This window comes from Rhinichthys klamathensis, unplaced genomic scaffold, assembly GCF_029890125.1.
Source record: "Rhinichthys klamathensis goyatoka isolate OS25496 unplaced genomic scaffold, OSU_Roscu_1.1 h1tg000167l_1, whole genome shotgun sequence".
Taxonomy (NCBI): domain Eukaryota; kingdom Metazoa; phylum Chordata; class Actinopteri; order Cypriniformes; family Leuciscidae; genus Rhinichthys; species Rhinichthys klamathensis.
Window position 1 is genome coordinate 892,253 of NW_026606698.1, and position 14,907 is coordinate 907,159.

At 39.9% G+C, this 14,907-nt stretch overlaps 1 protein-coding gene across 4 annotated transcripts in view; it reads right to left on the bottom strand.

The window, feature by feature from the left end:
* The window catches only part of pxnb (paxillin b), a 41,329-nt gene that overhangs the window by 3,205 nt on the left and 23,217 nt on the right, over positions 1-14,907 (bottom strand). Inside the window, exons 2-11 of one of the 4 annotated variants that reach the window (XM_056259389.1) lie at positions 8,976-9,184; positions 8,370-8,452; positions 6,414-6,553; positions 6,111-6,303; positions 5,887-6,022; positions 4,193-5,422; positions 3,473-3,739; positions 2,900-3,310; positions 2,021-2,167; positions 718-891 (exon numbers count right to left, since the gene is read on the bottom strand). In XM_056259389.1, the coding sequence (XP_056115364.1) occupies positions 718-891; positions 2,021-2,167; positions 2,900-3,310; positions 3,473-3,739; positions 4,193-5,422; positions 5,887-6,022; positions 6,111-6,303; positions 6,414-6,553; positions 8,370-8,452; positions 8,976-9,184 (2,990 nt within the window). Of the gene's footprint in view, positions 1-717; positions 892-2,020; positions 2,168-2,899; positions 3,311-3,472; positions 3,740-4,192; positions 5,423-5,874; positions 6,023-6,110; positions 6,304-6,413; positions 6,554-8,369; positions 8,453-8,975; positions 9,185-14,907 lie in introns of all 4 variants that reach the window. The other 3 variants (XM_056259388.1, XM_056259391.1, XM_056259390.1) reach the window with 3 other exon arrangements.

Below are 14,907 nucleotides of genomic sequence, written 5' to 3' on the forward strand. Positions count from 1 at the left end.
AACAATATTGCATTATACATTTAGTTATAGTCATCGTCACATGACCAGCATTTACGTTGCGTCTCGTCTCGTTTTCGTTACGTGATAAAGGTTCGTTGACGACGATATTTAGTATTAATTTTCGTTGACGAAAGCAACACTAGATGTAATAAAGTTATAAATCTGCAAGTCATTTTAAATATATGAAAGGAAAGGCATTTGAGTAAATTACACACTTATGTGTGAGGGGAAAATGTATGTGGGTAGTAGAAAACTTCGGTTTTCTTTTCTTTGTCTTACGTGGAGTTTGCGTTGGGGTTTGGAATGAACTACAAGCCGGTCTCTTTGAATCCATCTTCTACTTTTGTCGAAAGTTGACTGCAGTTTTGTCGCTCGAGTTGTCTTCGCTGATACGGAGAATGGCGGCGAATACACAAGCCTGCCAGACATAGCCAGGTGAGCGTGAACGCGCATGACGTCACGCCCAGTCTCAAATTCCGTCCCGAATCCCTCTTATTTATTTTACTGTACAGGATTATAGAGGCAATCACAGTGATCAGGCTCATTCAGCCCATCAGGCAATTGTTTAAGCATGTATGGGTTATAAAAACGGGTATTTTTAACATGAAATGTTGCGCAATGCACCTTTAAGCATTAGATTTTATGAGCTTTTTTTGCTGTTCAGTGTTCACACTGAAAAATCTAATTAATCTATGAAGTTACAAAATTGGTTCTCACATCCAGTATGGGTCCGTTACAGTAGTAGCAGCGCGGAGAGAATAAATGGTGGTAATCTCTCTCGCAGTATGGCTGTCCTTCCCTCTCAAAGAAGTTTCTGGAGCCAATCTCCTCCTGGCAGTGTGTACACACAAAATGCTCTGGATGCCATGTGCGCCCCATCGCAGTAACTACCTGTACAGAAACACACACACACAACCTTTGTTTAGATGTGACCAACTCTTTCTACCTAGACACACAACATATAATCTTGGCTGAAAGCTAAAATCTATGAAAGCTTGTTTCCGCCACAGAAAAAAATATTTTAAAAGATAATTGCGACTTTTTATCTCACAATGGCGAATTTTTATCTCACATTTCTGACTTTATAACACGCAATTGCAACTTTATATCATGCAATTCTGACTTTATATCTCCTAATTGCGTGTTATAAAGTCAGAATTGCAAGATTTGAACATGCAATTGTGAGAAAAAAAGTCAGAATTGCGAGTTTATTTCTCGCAATTGCTAGTTTATATAATATCTCACAATTCTGAATTTATAACACGCAATTGCGACTATATATCACGCAATTCTGACTTTATAACTCGTAATTGCGACTATATATCACGCAATTCTGACTTTATAACTCGTAATTGTGACTATATATCACGCAATTCTGACTTTATAACTCGTAATTGCGACTATATATCACGCAATTCTGACTTTATAACTCGTAATTGCGACTATATATCACGCAATTCTGACTTTATAACTCGTAATTGCGACTTTATATCACGCAATTCTGACTTTATAACTCGTAATTGCGACTATATATCACGCAATTCTGACTTTATAACTCGTAATTGCGACTTTATATCACGCAATTCTGACTTTATAACTCGTAATTGCGAGTATATATCACGCAATTCTGACTTTATAACTCGTAATTGCGACTATATATCACGCAATTCTGACTTTATAACTCGTAATTGCGACTATATATCACGCAATTCTGACTTTATAACTCGTAATTGCGACTTTATATCACGCAATTCTGACTTTATAACTCGTAATTGCGACTATATATCACGCAATTCTGACTTTATAACTCGTAATTGCGACTATATATCACGCAATTCTGACTTTATAACTCGTAATTGCGACTATATATCATGCAATTCTGACTTTATAACTCGTAATTGCGACTATATATCACGCAATTCTGACTTTATAACTCGTAATTGCGACTTTATATCACGCAATTCTGATAAAAAGTCAGAATTGGTAGAAAAAAGTTTGTGTATCTCTCTGCAACTCTCACCTGGCCCACAATGGGTTTGCAGCAGGCACCACACACTCCTTTAGCAACCGTCTGCACTCCCAGCTTGTGGAGGTCAGACTGAAGACTGCCCAGCATGTTATCTAGTTTATTAACCTGTCCGTGTGGACCCTTCCCCTGGGCCATGATCTACAGATAGATAGGACAAAAGACAGAATCAAAAGAAAAATGAAGTCTTCAAAACAAAATGTTTTCTCACAAGCACAAAACACAGGGAGTTTTTTAAGCACCTAAACCTTAAAAAAACATTGAGGCGTCAGTTTAAAAAAAAATATATATATAATAATAAACGGAGCAATTCCAATAGGGTCGGTGCTCGGCCCTGATTAATATGGTAATATAGTAGCACTTTATCTTACAGTCCTGTTTCGCATGAACATACTATGTACTTATTGTAGTAATGACAACCCCCTAACCTAAAATTGTGACTGTATTTAAAATGTTATGGTACTGACAGTATAATTTAGTAAAGAATTGAAATCCAATCAAATTATTGTCAGACCAAGTGCTTTGTCCAAACTCTTGCTGATGTGCATCTAATTTAATCTAATATTTATGACCAGGACAAGAGGCTGAGGGATGCGCGCACACGTGCACACACACACACACACGTCTGGTTCGCTATCTTTGTGGGGACTCTCCATAGGCGTAATGGTTTTTATACTGTCCAAACTGTATATTCTGTCCCTTTACACTAACCCGACCACTAAACCTTCTGTATTTTTACATTTTCAAAACACATACACATCTCTCCAAGCCCTCAAGCATACAACATTCAATTTACAAATCCATTAAAGTTTTGTGATTTTTCTAGGAGAGGACAGTAAGACAGAAGCTTAGTCAACGACAGCACGTCTGCACCTGCAACGGAGGGAAGAGCGGGTCGTACTCCGTCTGGCAGCCCACTGACGCCAGCACTTTGGGCGGGGTCACAGAGGCAGGGGGCGGGGTGGGTGTGGGCAGAGGTGCAGGATTGGGTTTTGGGGAGGGAGCTGGAAGTACCACAGGTTCAGGGGTCGGGGGCTTGGGTGGAACTGGAGGTGGAGGTGGAGTTGGCTGGGGAGGTGGTGTAGGCTCTCTTGGAGGGGGGGAGGGTGCAGGTGGTGGGGAGGGGGCGGGTGGTGGTGGAGGAGGCATAGGAGCAGGAGCTAATTTGACCGGAGGGGGGCGCTTTGGTTCCTCAGCAGGGGGAGGGGGGCGAGGGATCGGGGGAGATTGGGGAGGTAGGATCACCTTCCTCTGAGGAAGAGGAGACTCAGGAGGTATGATTATCTAGAGGAAGACACCAATCAGACGGAAGAAGAGAGAGGAAGAGATGGAAAGTAGGAATGGAGAAGAAAGAAGCAGGTGATTATAGAGAAACTTTAAAGCAATTAAGCAAAAGGAATTTAATGGAAACAGAATTTTCTGAATGCGCAAATTCTTCCCGTCTACCTTATCCACCTCTTTGTTGTGGTCTTCCCGTGAGCGTTTGGGGTTGGACATAACGATGACGCCTTCTGTGAGCCAATCGTCCGGCTGCTGCTTTTTTGGACGATCTTTACGGGCTATTCCCAGCTTTCCTTGCAGTTCTTCAATGAGCCGGTCCTGGGAGTTGCTCTTGTGGAAAATGAGGGGACCCATCTTCCTACGTATCAGGCCATCTCGGTACATAGGGTGGACATTTTGAATCTCCTTGGTGCGTCTAATCACTGATTTGATCTGAGACAGCAGTAAACTTCTTGAGATGCCACAAGCCTTGTGAGAATTGGTGCTTATTTCCAAAAGAAACCAATCACAACAAGCAGGGATCTAGGGGAGCATTCAGATGCGATCCAGTTGCAGAATCCGTTAGACATTTCTAGCACGAAAATGGTGGTAGTTAACACTGGTTATCAAGTGCACAGAGGTACCACTGGTTTTCAAGTGCACACACAGCAACACTCAAGTGCATCTGCTTTTCTTACAGTTACAATTTACCATAAATAAAGTGAAAATTAAAGAATAAGAAGAAGGATAATTTAGGGTACAGAGTTAGGAACAGTTCCAACTTTTAGCCAACTGTCTAAAATGTTTAATTTACATGCTGGCAAACAAACCACTACAAGCCTTGTTTGGAATAACTCCAGACCACACAGCATTCTCAATCAACAAGCATTGCAGTCTCATCCATACGTGTCCTGAGGCTGAGATCCTGTCCATTGTGCCAGCCATATGAAGCATGGGAAGGTCCATTTGGCCGTCTGGAGTTCCAGGGCAAGACGAGGGAGTGAGAGAGTCATCCATCCAGCTTGCTTCAGTCATGGGGGTCATGGAGCCATCAGGTCCTTCATAAGCCATCTTCAGCTCCATGTCAGCCCAGTCAATATCACTCCTGCAGTCCGACTGATCCTCCAAGATCCCGTCCCCCATTTCGCTCTCCGTCTGTGAGTATAGATGAATGTCGCCGCGATCCGCCACCACTATCGTCTCCTCGTATACTTCTGGTTGTGTTTCTAAAGTGAGCCGTGAAGCTGCTGATGCTGTGATCTCGTTCTCAGGCCTGCTGAAGCTCATGGCAAGAAGTTTATCTAAGGCGTCGTCAAGAGAAGGCTCATAGGTTGGTGGTTCAAGTCTAGAGGGAGGAAGGGGTTTGAGAGAAACAGCTGGCTCAGGCTGTCCTGGTGATGGTTTTGGGCTTGGAGACTTGGGAACCGCTAGAGATGGGGAAGAGGAAAGGAATAGAGGAGGTGAAACAGCTTTGGGAAGAGACAGAGATGGTGATTCAGAGACTGTAGGAAGTGGGGATCTGGGAAAAGATGGCACTGGGCTCAAAGGTTTTGCTTCAGAACTGGAGAGATACAGATCAATAGATGCTGGTGTCATCAATGGACTAACTCGTTCAGGGGTTCTGCTGAACGCTGGGGCACTTGTTGGACTAGAAGACTTGTGGAGAGGTGAATAGGATTTCGGACCAGAGCTTGTTAGTTTGGCAGAAGGATTTCCCTCCCAGATAGAACAAAGATCGCGAACTCCGGGTGCAGTAGTCGTGGTTATAGTCTGAGACAGAACCACTAGAGACTCCACTTGGGAGGAGAGCAGGGAAGCAGAAACATCTATGGCAGAATCCAAGCCCAGGTCAGATACCGGAGAAAAACGAGGACTGGATGTTGCAGGTGGAGACAGTCGAAAGGACGGCTTACCACTAGATAGTGGAGGCGCAGCCCCCAGTTCACCAGATTCCTCCACAATGTGCAGATCAAAGTTTAAAGAAGGGGAGAGACCAGGGGAATATCGGCTTGGTTCCACTGGGAGGGTATGGGACAGGGATTTGGACACAGCAGTCGTAGGAGGAGGGTGGATTTCAGCAATGGTAGTAGTTTGCTCAAACATTGGCTCAGAGTTCAGGGAGCCTAAGGAACTTGGCTGGAGACATAAAGAGGGCACAGGGGTAGAAAGAGGGGAAACAGAAGAGATTGACAGATTAAGGGAGGCAGAGAATGAGAAATAATTAAGAAAAAGCTTCAATGAGATGTACAGAACAGCTGAGGAAAAAACAAAACAGATTCTGGACACAATGTTAAAGTAATGAGATGACACTGAAGCTAGAAGTCATAGATGAGCAGGAAAAGGTCAGGACTGAGTTTCCCTACAGCAGCGTAAGCCCAATAAGATTGTAGACACCATTGGCACTAAAGGTCTCAACAATCTGTTTACAATGTTTTTGGGAAACGTACCCCAGATTGTCGAGCAGTAAGTCCTGAAAATAGATCACCCACACAACATAGTTCAGCACACATTCCCAGACACAACGTCTCTTCAACTCACTTACACTGTCCTAGTAAAGCACACACACCAACACATATACACACACTCACATTGCTCTGCACCTTAAAATCTGACAAACAGGCCATGAGCTCATCCAGTTCTCGTGTAGCAGAGGTGGCGGATATTCTGCCCTGCTCTTCGGAAGGTGTGTCCACCTGTCCGTCCGTCAAATCACTTCTTAGAGCACAGGGGCTGGACCTGTTTATGCAAATTACATTAAATTGCATTACATTAAAACCCACAATGCAAATCCATGTTTCCCCATCTGGAGATCTGGTGATCTTACGTTGGGGAAGGCACAGAGCTTTCCAACTCATTCAGAAGACTTTCCACAGTGGGACGACCATCTTCTGTCCCCTTCGTTCCGTTCCTCTGAGGTTTGTCCTGTGCTGTTGGTGTCAGTGTGATCCCTGGGTGGGCTCCATTTTCCTGTATATAGTGGGCAACACTGCAAGGTGGCAATGGAGGTGCTGCATCCTCTGCAGAGAGGAGATTTAAAAGTACAATTATATGGTTTTATATCTTATTTTTTTGCATTACTTGCACCACTATTGGTGTGAACAGGCCTTAAGTGTGTCTATATGTTTACCTGTACTGGAGTAAGATGGGGCGTTTTGCTGTACAGCATTAAGCTCCAGAAGAAGGCGGTCCAGTTCAGACAGGTTGCTGCCCAGGGCAGAAGACATGGCTGTGGATGATGAGTCTGAATGCTTCTGCTTGTTAGGAAAACTGGACAAATAGAAATGTGCCAATAAGGGTTTAATTTTTTAATTATAGCAGGACATAGAAAGTCAGGCTGTGCGATTAATCGTAATTGATTTTTGATTTCGATTCTGGCTTCCAACGATTATGAAAACAAGATAACTGAGGTAGAACGATTGTGAAACACATGTGTAACAGTATATTGGATCAATGCATTAGCTCTTAAAGTGACAGCAGCATAATAAACATGCTGCAGTCTGTCACTAATGATAATTAAACAACAAATGACAAAGGAAAATCACTTACTGATCTTGACTGAATAACTTAAGTGGTTTTAATAAGGATTAATCTATATTTAATCTACAGTAAGACTATGCAGTGTTATTTTACATATTTGATTATATATTTTTTTTGCTGTAGGCTATTAGTTATCTGAATACCACTGTTAGTACGTCTTCCTGAAAACTTAAAACACTATTTAATTTGTATTTTCGTTCTGTTGTATTTATTTGTCTGTTTTGTTTGTAATTAGTTTCTTTGTTCGTATTGTATTGCTGACAGTTTACTTGTCTTATGCAATAATTTCGAGGACATTTTTCTTACATTAGTAGTTAACATAGTATTAGGGTGTATTCACACCTGCCTTGTTTGGTTCGATTGAATCGAACTCTAGTTCGTTTCCCCCCTTGGTGCGGACCTTTTGGGCAGGTGTGAATACAGCAATCGAACTCGGGTGCGGACCAAACAACCGAACCGAGACCCAGCTGAAGAGGTGGTCTCGGTACGCTTCCAAACGAACTCTGGTACGGTTCGTTTACGGTGTGAACATGAACCGACCCAATTGCAAGAAAGCACCGCGCCTTTGAGTTAATAACAGGCTTCCGTAGTCGGAGACTTTGGCATAATGGTTTGTGTTATTGTTGTTCAAGTGCGAAAGAGAATTCCTTTCCGGCGCGCTGTCTGGCCACACGCTACTGTTGCGCGTCTTTCTGCGCGTCGTGTGTGTGCATCATTGGAATGGAATGAATGAATGAGTGTGTGCATCAGGACATTCACATACAGAGCGTTCTCTTTAGTCTAATCGCGCATCTATGCAAAAAAAGCTTTTGCAGTTCATATAATGTAACGATAGTTACAAGGATGATGCTGCGTTGAACTGGACAAACTTAATCGCAGCGTTAACATTGACAGCACTTGTTATCAGTATACAATAAGAATCTCATTATTTGAATGTGTGACCAGCCCCTCTCTATGAATGAAAACTTTATACCTTATCCGTCTTCTGCACAGTTTCTTCATATTGCGTTTGTACAGAATAACACAAAATTAGTAAAATAACAAATATTGCAGTACGAAATATCTCCATGCTGAGCCTTTTTTGCTCTTCCTGATTTCCCTACTTGAGAATCCTTGTCCAATGAATGGACGACCTTAGCACACGTGTGGTTTTGTTTACAAATTTTGGTTCACTTGCAAAAAGAGCAGTGTGAAAGCGAACCGTACCAAAAAAAAAAAAAAAAAAAAAATTTGGTCCGGACCAAAGCAAGTGAACTATCGGACTTTCCTGGTGTGAATACACCCTTAGTTTTTGCTGAAATATCGATAATTGTGAAATTTTACAGATATTTAAAATGACTCATATGGTGAATTATGACTTTGATCCTATCGCCCACCAATAATCGTGTTAAATAATAGTGATTATGATTTTTGCCATAATCGAGCAGCCCTAATAGAAAGGATATTATGGTGGATCACATTATAGAATGACAGATATTGAATAACCATTTTGCTTGACTATTATCAGAATGAGCTGTCAATTCTCATCTGTGGTACTGTAACTCACCTGTAAACGTGGTCTTCTTCTGTATGAGAGGCTGGTGGACTGCTGTCCCGAGACAACGTGCTTTTATGAGCAGGGCCCAGAGACTGGATTTCAACAAGAAAACCAAAATGCATAAATGGTTATGGAAAAATCTTACTGAAAATGTAATGCATTGCAATACATTGATTCTCAACGGCTGTATCACAACCCAAAATGGGTTCATTTTTCAGTTTATATATATATATAAAAAAAAGATATTGTACTGCAGTGGGCTCATGAAAAGCCAATTATTTAAATAAAATAAAATAAAATAAATAAATACTTGCTACAAAAATATGTAACATTTTATTTGTTTATCTGCATGTCAAGTGACCATTAGCCAGAGAATCAGATAATCATTAATAAATATTTTAGGTCAAAGGGGTTGAAAAAAAGGTTTGGGAATCCTAAATGTTGGATAACCAATTAATGCCCAATGTAAAATATGGGTACTAATTAAAATCAATAGAGAACCACAGATAAACTACATATTTGTACCCATAAGCAAGACCAAGACACACTGAGATGATGTGAATATTATTTGTGACTAGCTTATTTTGGAAAGCCCAAAGATAGTTTGTGCTGAACCTGTTGTGAGGAGTGCTGGGAGTCGGGCCGGGGCGAGAGGGACCCGTTCAGGGCATCAGCGGAGGGCGGAGGGGGGAGGGGAGGAGGAGGGGAGTCATCCTGGAAAAGGTGCCCTCCGGAGGGGTAGGAATAGGGCGTCTCCTCGGGTAGAAACACTGGGCACTTGGAGATATGGGCGGTGGAAGACTCGAGATCCGCAAGCAATGCGTCTGTGCAGAAAGATGAAACAAATTCTTTATTGTACATTGCCTTCGAGTTACAGGGAAATAATCAAATCCTTAAAAAAAAAAAAAAAAAGTTTAGTTCAGTTTAGTTTTGTGTGACCTCCCTCTGACTGTCATAATATAAAAGTATGTTTTGCTGTTCTATCTTTAAGACAGGAGGGAGTTTTGCATTTTTAGTTATTTGTTTCGAAAGACCAAGAAAAGATAGAGTAAAAAAGTTTTAAAGTAAAAAAAAAACAGCCTTTCAAAAGTTTGGGAAACAAGTTTTAAAACATCTAAAACTTTTAATGTTTTAGAAACAAGTCTCTTCTGCTCACCAATGCTGCATTTACTGTATGCGATCAGAAAGAGTAATATTGGGAAATATTATTGCAATTTAAATAACTGTTTATTATTTTTAATGTTTTAAAATGAATTTTATTCCTGTGATCAAAGCTGCATTTCCAGCATAATTACTCCAGTCTTCAGTGTCACATGATCCTTCAGAAATCACTCTAATATGAGGATTTGATGCTCAAGACACATTTCTGATTATTATCAATGTTGAAAACAGTTGTGCTGCTTCACATTTTTGTGGAAATTGTGATACTTTTTTTCAGGATTCCTTTATTAATAGAAATATTTAATTTAAAATAAATCTTTTGTAACATTTCAAATGTCTTTACAGTCAATTTTGATAAATATAATGTGTCCTTGCTTCATAAACGTATTAATTTCTTTCAAAAAAAAAAAAAAAATCTTACCAACCCCAAACATTTGAATGGTAGTGTATGTTTGTAAAGAACGATAATCTTTTTATAATAATGTACCTAGACACATGATCAAAGAGGAAAGTCTCAAAGAACAATGAACAGGGTTAAAAATAAGAGACAGTAGCACGATATTTCTCTATGTAACAATACCGCTTTTTCAAAACCGATCCGATCCGATACCAAAATTCTGAGTATCGGCCGATACCGATACCAATCCGATACCACTGCAGTTTTTTTTTTTTTTTATAATGTTTTTGTGCCTTTTGTTGGGCTTAACAATAACAGAATAGTATACGAACAATATCGGATTTGGATCGGCCTCGTCTGACCGATACCCGATCCGGCTAAAATGGCAGTATCGGAGCCAATACCGATACTGAGTATCGGATCGGTCCGTCCCTATATTTCTCTCCATCAGAGAGAGAGAGAAAAAGAGAGAGAGAGAGCGAGAGCGTCCCCAAACACAGATATGATGTTTGCTTGTGCAACTCAGTCGTGCATTCCAACCTTTCTAACCATCCTCAGTCATGTTACTAAATCCAATCCCTCTCCGAGGAGCTTTTCTCACAGAAACTCTACGGTTCGGTTCAGTTTTGGGTAGTCCACTACCTATAACAATAGCCCTTAACTATAGCACAACATTGTTGTATTGAACCGGTTCGGTGTTGTGTCAGCTGGCAGGTCAACCGCTGTTTGTGATGAAGCGCACCAGAGACCCTGTCAACACATCCGTCACACTGAGCTGTCCTGCCGTACGAGTCGAGCTATGAACCCAGTCTACCCAAACCACACAAAACTACAGTCCTCTGCAAATGCTGTTATTGATGACTGACAGATGTGTTGATTTTAATAGCAGCAATGTAGTTTTGAACCATTACACCATTGTGCTCACTTTTACAATGGCTTTGAATGCAACCAATCCGATCAAACTTAAAATGTGCCGCTTTTTTGAAATAATACTAAATAGTAGTTTAGTTAAAATTGGTGTAGAAACAACTTTAAATCAGAAATTGTTTGAAAATTTCACAATTAATTACAAAGAAATGCAAGTAGCACATTGAATTATGTAAAAAAGACTGAAATTGTATTTTCTTGTAAAACACTAATAATCTTTGTTATTTACAATATTTTTCCCAGTGAACTAATAGCAGTTTGTGCACTGATGTTATAAATTATTTAAAACATAACTGCATAATCCTATAATTGTCATCACTGCATGATTATTGTTTAAAACATTTTGCGGTTGGATTTACAGGAACTATAACTATTTTGTTATATACATTTATCAATATAAAAGATTTTGGTCAAACAGTCCATGCCTACTGTAAAACCACCCTGTCCTTGCATACAACCGCCAACAGAAGCTTTGGAAAGACAGACAGACTAATAAAGCTCTTACCTCACTCTTTTCTCATGCACCTATTCATGCATTCATCCAAGCGGTCAATAATAGCCTGGAGACATGCAGCCGTCACATACCGTACAGGCAGAGATCTCTCTCTCACACACACACACACATACACACACGCCTGAGCTACTGGAACTCTTACAGGAGTAGACACATCAAAACCAACCTCACAGCAGACGCTATAAAAACGTGATGGTTGAAGATCAACTATGACGACATCGTAATGACACTCATGAAACACTACTCTATAAAACTAGAGAGCCGATGGAGTTCAGCTTCCATGCAGAGTCTCTGAAATCTTGATAGTGTTTGTTACAGACAGTTAGTGTTGACAGTCATGGAAAACCTGGAAATATCAAGAGATAGAATGGAAATTCGCATTTGTTCTCTAAAGCTTTGGCAATTGTATATAGTTTAAGTGCTGTTATTTTTTTGTATATGCATAAATATGCAGGCATGTTAATGTTACATGCATATAACAGTTAATGTGTACATTTTAAAATGGTTATAAGTCATCAAATTTCAGTAAACATTTTCTAGTCTCTCAGTTCTAAAATATTTTAGTGGCTAGAGATGACTCCTGTGTAAAGTCCGTGTTTTGTGATTTCTGATTTGATTCATTCAAAAGAAACATTCAGTCTGAATGATTTATTAGCAAATCCATCTGAACTTGAATGATTTTTATGATCCATTTCAATCAATCTGAATCTAAATGATGTTTAAAATGGATTCATTTATTCAAAATTATTTATAAAAAAAACGTTATCCAGAACAAACAACTAGTCATTAGAGCTGCACGATTAATCATTAAAAGATCTCAATCTCGATTCAAAAACCAATGAGATCGTATTCCTAAATTACAATGATTCGGCTCAATGATGTCAATTAAACCTTTGACATACAATCTACAAACTACAAGAGAGTAGTTGTCATGTATAGTAATCACAAACAGTCTTTTCAACCACACAGTATCATTATTTCTGTCTTACAATAATTCAGATTAATCACAGAAGTACCGGGATAAAAGCTTATATATGGGATATAAACACTGATGTCTACGGTAGCGATCAAAATAGAGCAAATCAACTTTCGAAAGTAACTTGACGCTTCAAATAAAGATTGTATCAATTACATTGTTACACCAGTAGGTGGCGACAAGTGACTTAAAAAAAAAATTTGTCATTGAGTCGTTCAAAAACACAGATTCATCCAGTAATGAAACATGTGTGGTCTTTATGACTGGGTCACTGAATCATTCATTCAAATTAATTTAATATTTTTTAAACAGACTGCAGCAAGTAATATTTTGTCAGAACCTCTAGTAAATTACACGTTTTTGTTTAGTTGTCCATTCAGAATCTTAGCAGAATCGTGATCTCTTTAAAAAAAAAAAAAAAAATATCGTGATTCTTAATTTATCCAGAATCATGCAGCTCTACTAGTCATGCAAAAGTCATGGACATTCACTGGAAACCTGACATGCATTTTCAATGTGTTGAATGTATTTATTGAATGTATTTTAACTTTAAACAGAAACCGTCTCTAAACATCTTTCTTGAATTCACTCTATTTTTAACAGTGAAATGGAGTACCGTCTGCTACTATCCTGGTTACACAAGGGTCAAAGTGTCCTATAAACGCTTAATGCATTAATGTTGCCTAAAGCGAGGGCAGAAAATGTGTACTCACGGAATTTAGAGTATTCCAGAGTGTATCCCAGTATCCCGTCACACCTGAGTGTGAGCGCACGAGTGTGTGTGTGAGTGTGTGTGTGAGAAGAGAGACGGAGAAGGGGTGGCACACACAGCAGACGGCTTGCAATTAACCCTTTCTTTCTCCGACAACTTTAAACGCATACAGTGTTTACAATATTCTAGTCTTACAACATTTTAGTCATACAATTTTTAATTGGAATTATGGGAATTACACCATGAACAAAACGTGGAAAGAAATGAAAGCTTTTCTGGATGCTTTTCATTTCCTTTGCAAACAAAATAAATAAATAAATAAGCAGAAGTTTTCCTATTAAAAGGTTTGTAAGATCAAGAGAAAAATGAGTTGAACTTATGCTCTTACTTTATGGAGACCTTTTCACATCATCAAGCAAAATATGTGAGAAAGTCAGCAGATACAGCAAGTGCTCCTTAAATGGCAGTCGGGTGTGTTTTACTCCCAGGAGCCTCTTCCTGGGAGACGTCCGCCCGTGTGCTGATGTCAGCAGGACTGCGATGGGACTAATTCTGGCATCCCAAGTTAATCTGAAATATTAGGTGTGGTCAATTAAAAACTGCATGCAAAATGTGCATGTAAAGACTTCTAGTTGTGACACACACACACACAAAAACGGGGAATGTCCATGTTTAACCCCTGCTGTTCAACCGCGTGGCACTGACAGCATACAGCCCGTCTATTTACAGCATGGAGATCAGCGCGCAAGTCAGTGCAAACATACTGAAAATAAACTGAGCGACTCTTCAGGGCCCTAGAGGACCTGCACCTGGTGCTGCGCGCCCACCAGAACCATTACAACCGTCAAGAGCACATCGACTGGCAATGCCACACATGCCTAAACCATTGCATTATATGCAGCAGAAGAGATGACTAATGGACTAATAGCCGTCTAATGCAGTGATGCATGACTGATGGGTCACGGGCCGCCAAAAATAAATCACAGGTGCGTTTGATGGGGTCAGGGGAAATCAATGCAAATAATAAAATGACTGACTGGTCACCTGACTTGTCAACTTAAAATGGAAGAGAAAATGTAAAAAAAAATGTGTACAAACACAGAACCAGTTTGGACACATGAATGGGAAAGTGTGTCCAAATTTTTGACTGGTACTGTACTATAATATACACATAAAGAAAATCGGCCGATATATCGATATCAGGCCTTTTTTTACTCCCTAATATCAGTATAAGCCCCCAAAAAATCCCTATCGGTCAGGGTCTAAAACAAACTAGTTACAAATACATCTATGTGGTAAAAGATAGTCAAATTACACAGATGTCAACATGGACAGGTTGTGTGACGCGCCCTCATGCTCGAAAAATATATGCAAAACTACACAAAGTCAAAGAAAATATGATCCAGATTATAATAAATACAAGTTGAAATGAATATAAGCATAAGTGAAATCAGTGTGATGTGGTGAATTGCCAGCTGACATAATGATGTTGATGCATGCTTATTGAAGTGCCCCAATTTTTTTTTTTTGGGATATTACCTTTCATGTAGTGTGTAATAGAGCTGTTTGTGAAATTGTAAAGTTACAAATATCAAAGCGCAGATAAACAGAGCGATTCTGAACTGGCTAAAATGAGTCGTTAGTAATTCCAGTCTCCATTCCTGCTCAAACATATGCAGGTTTGTAATAAATTATTCCAGGCAATGATCTTCTTTGCCCCGCCCTCAAACATTGTAGTTGTATCTGAGACTGGAAGAGTTTGGTTCGTGTTGTTCATGTCGAGAAGATGCTGCTTTCTGCTGCCATGGCAAATCCTTGATGAGATTGATACGGTAAAACCCCCGCCATCATTACTGTTCG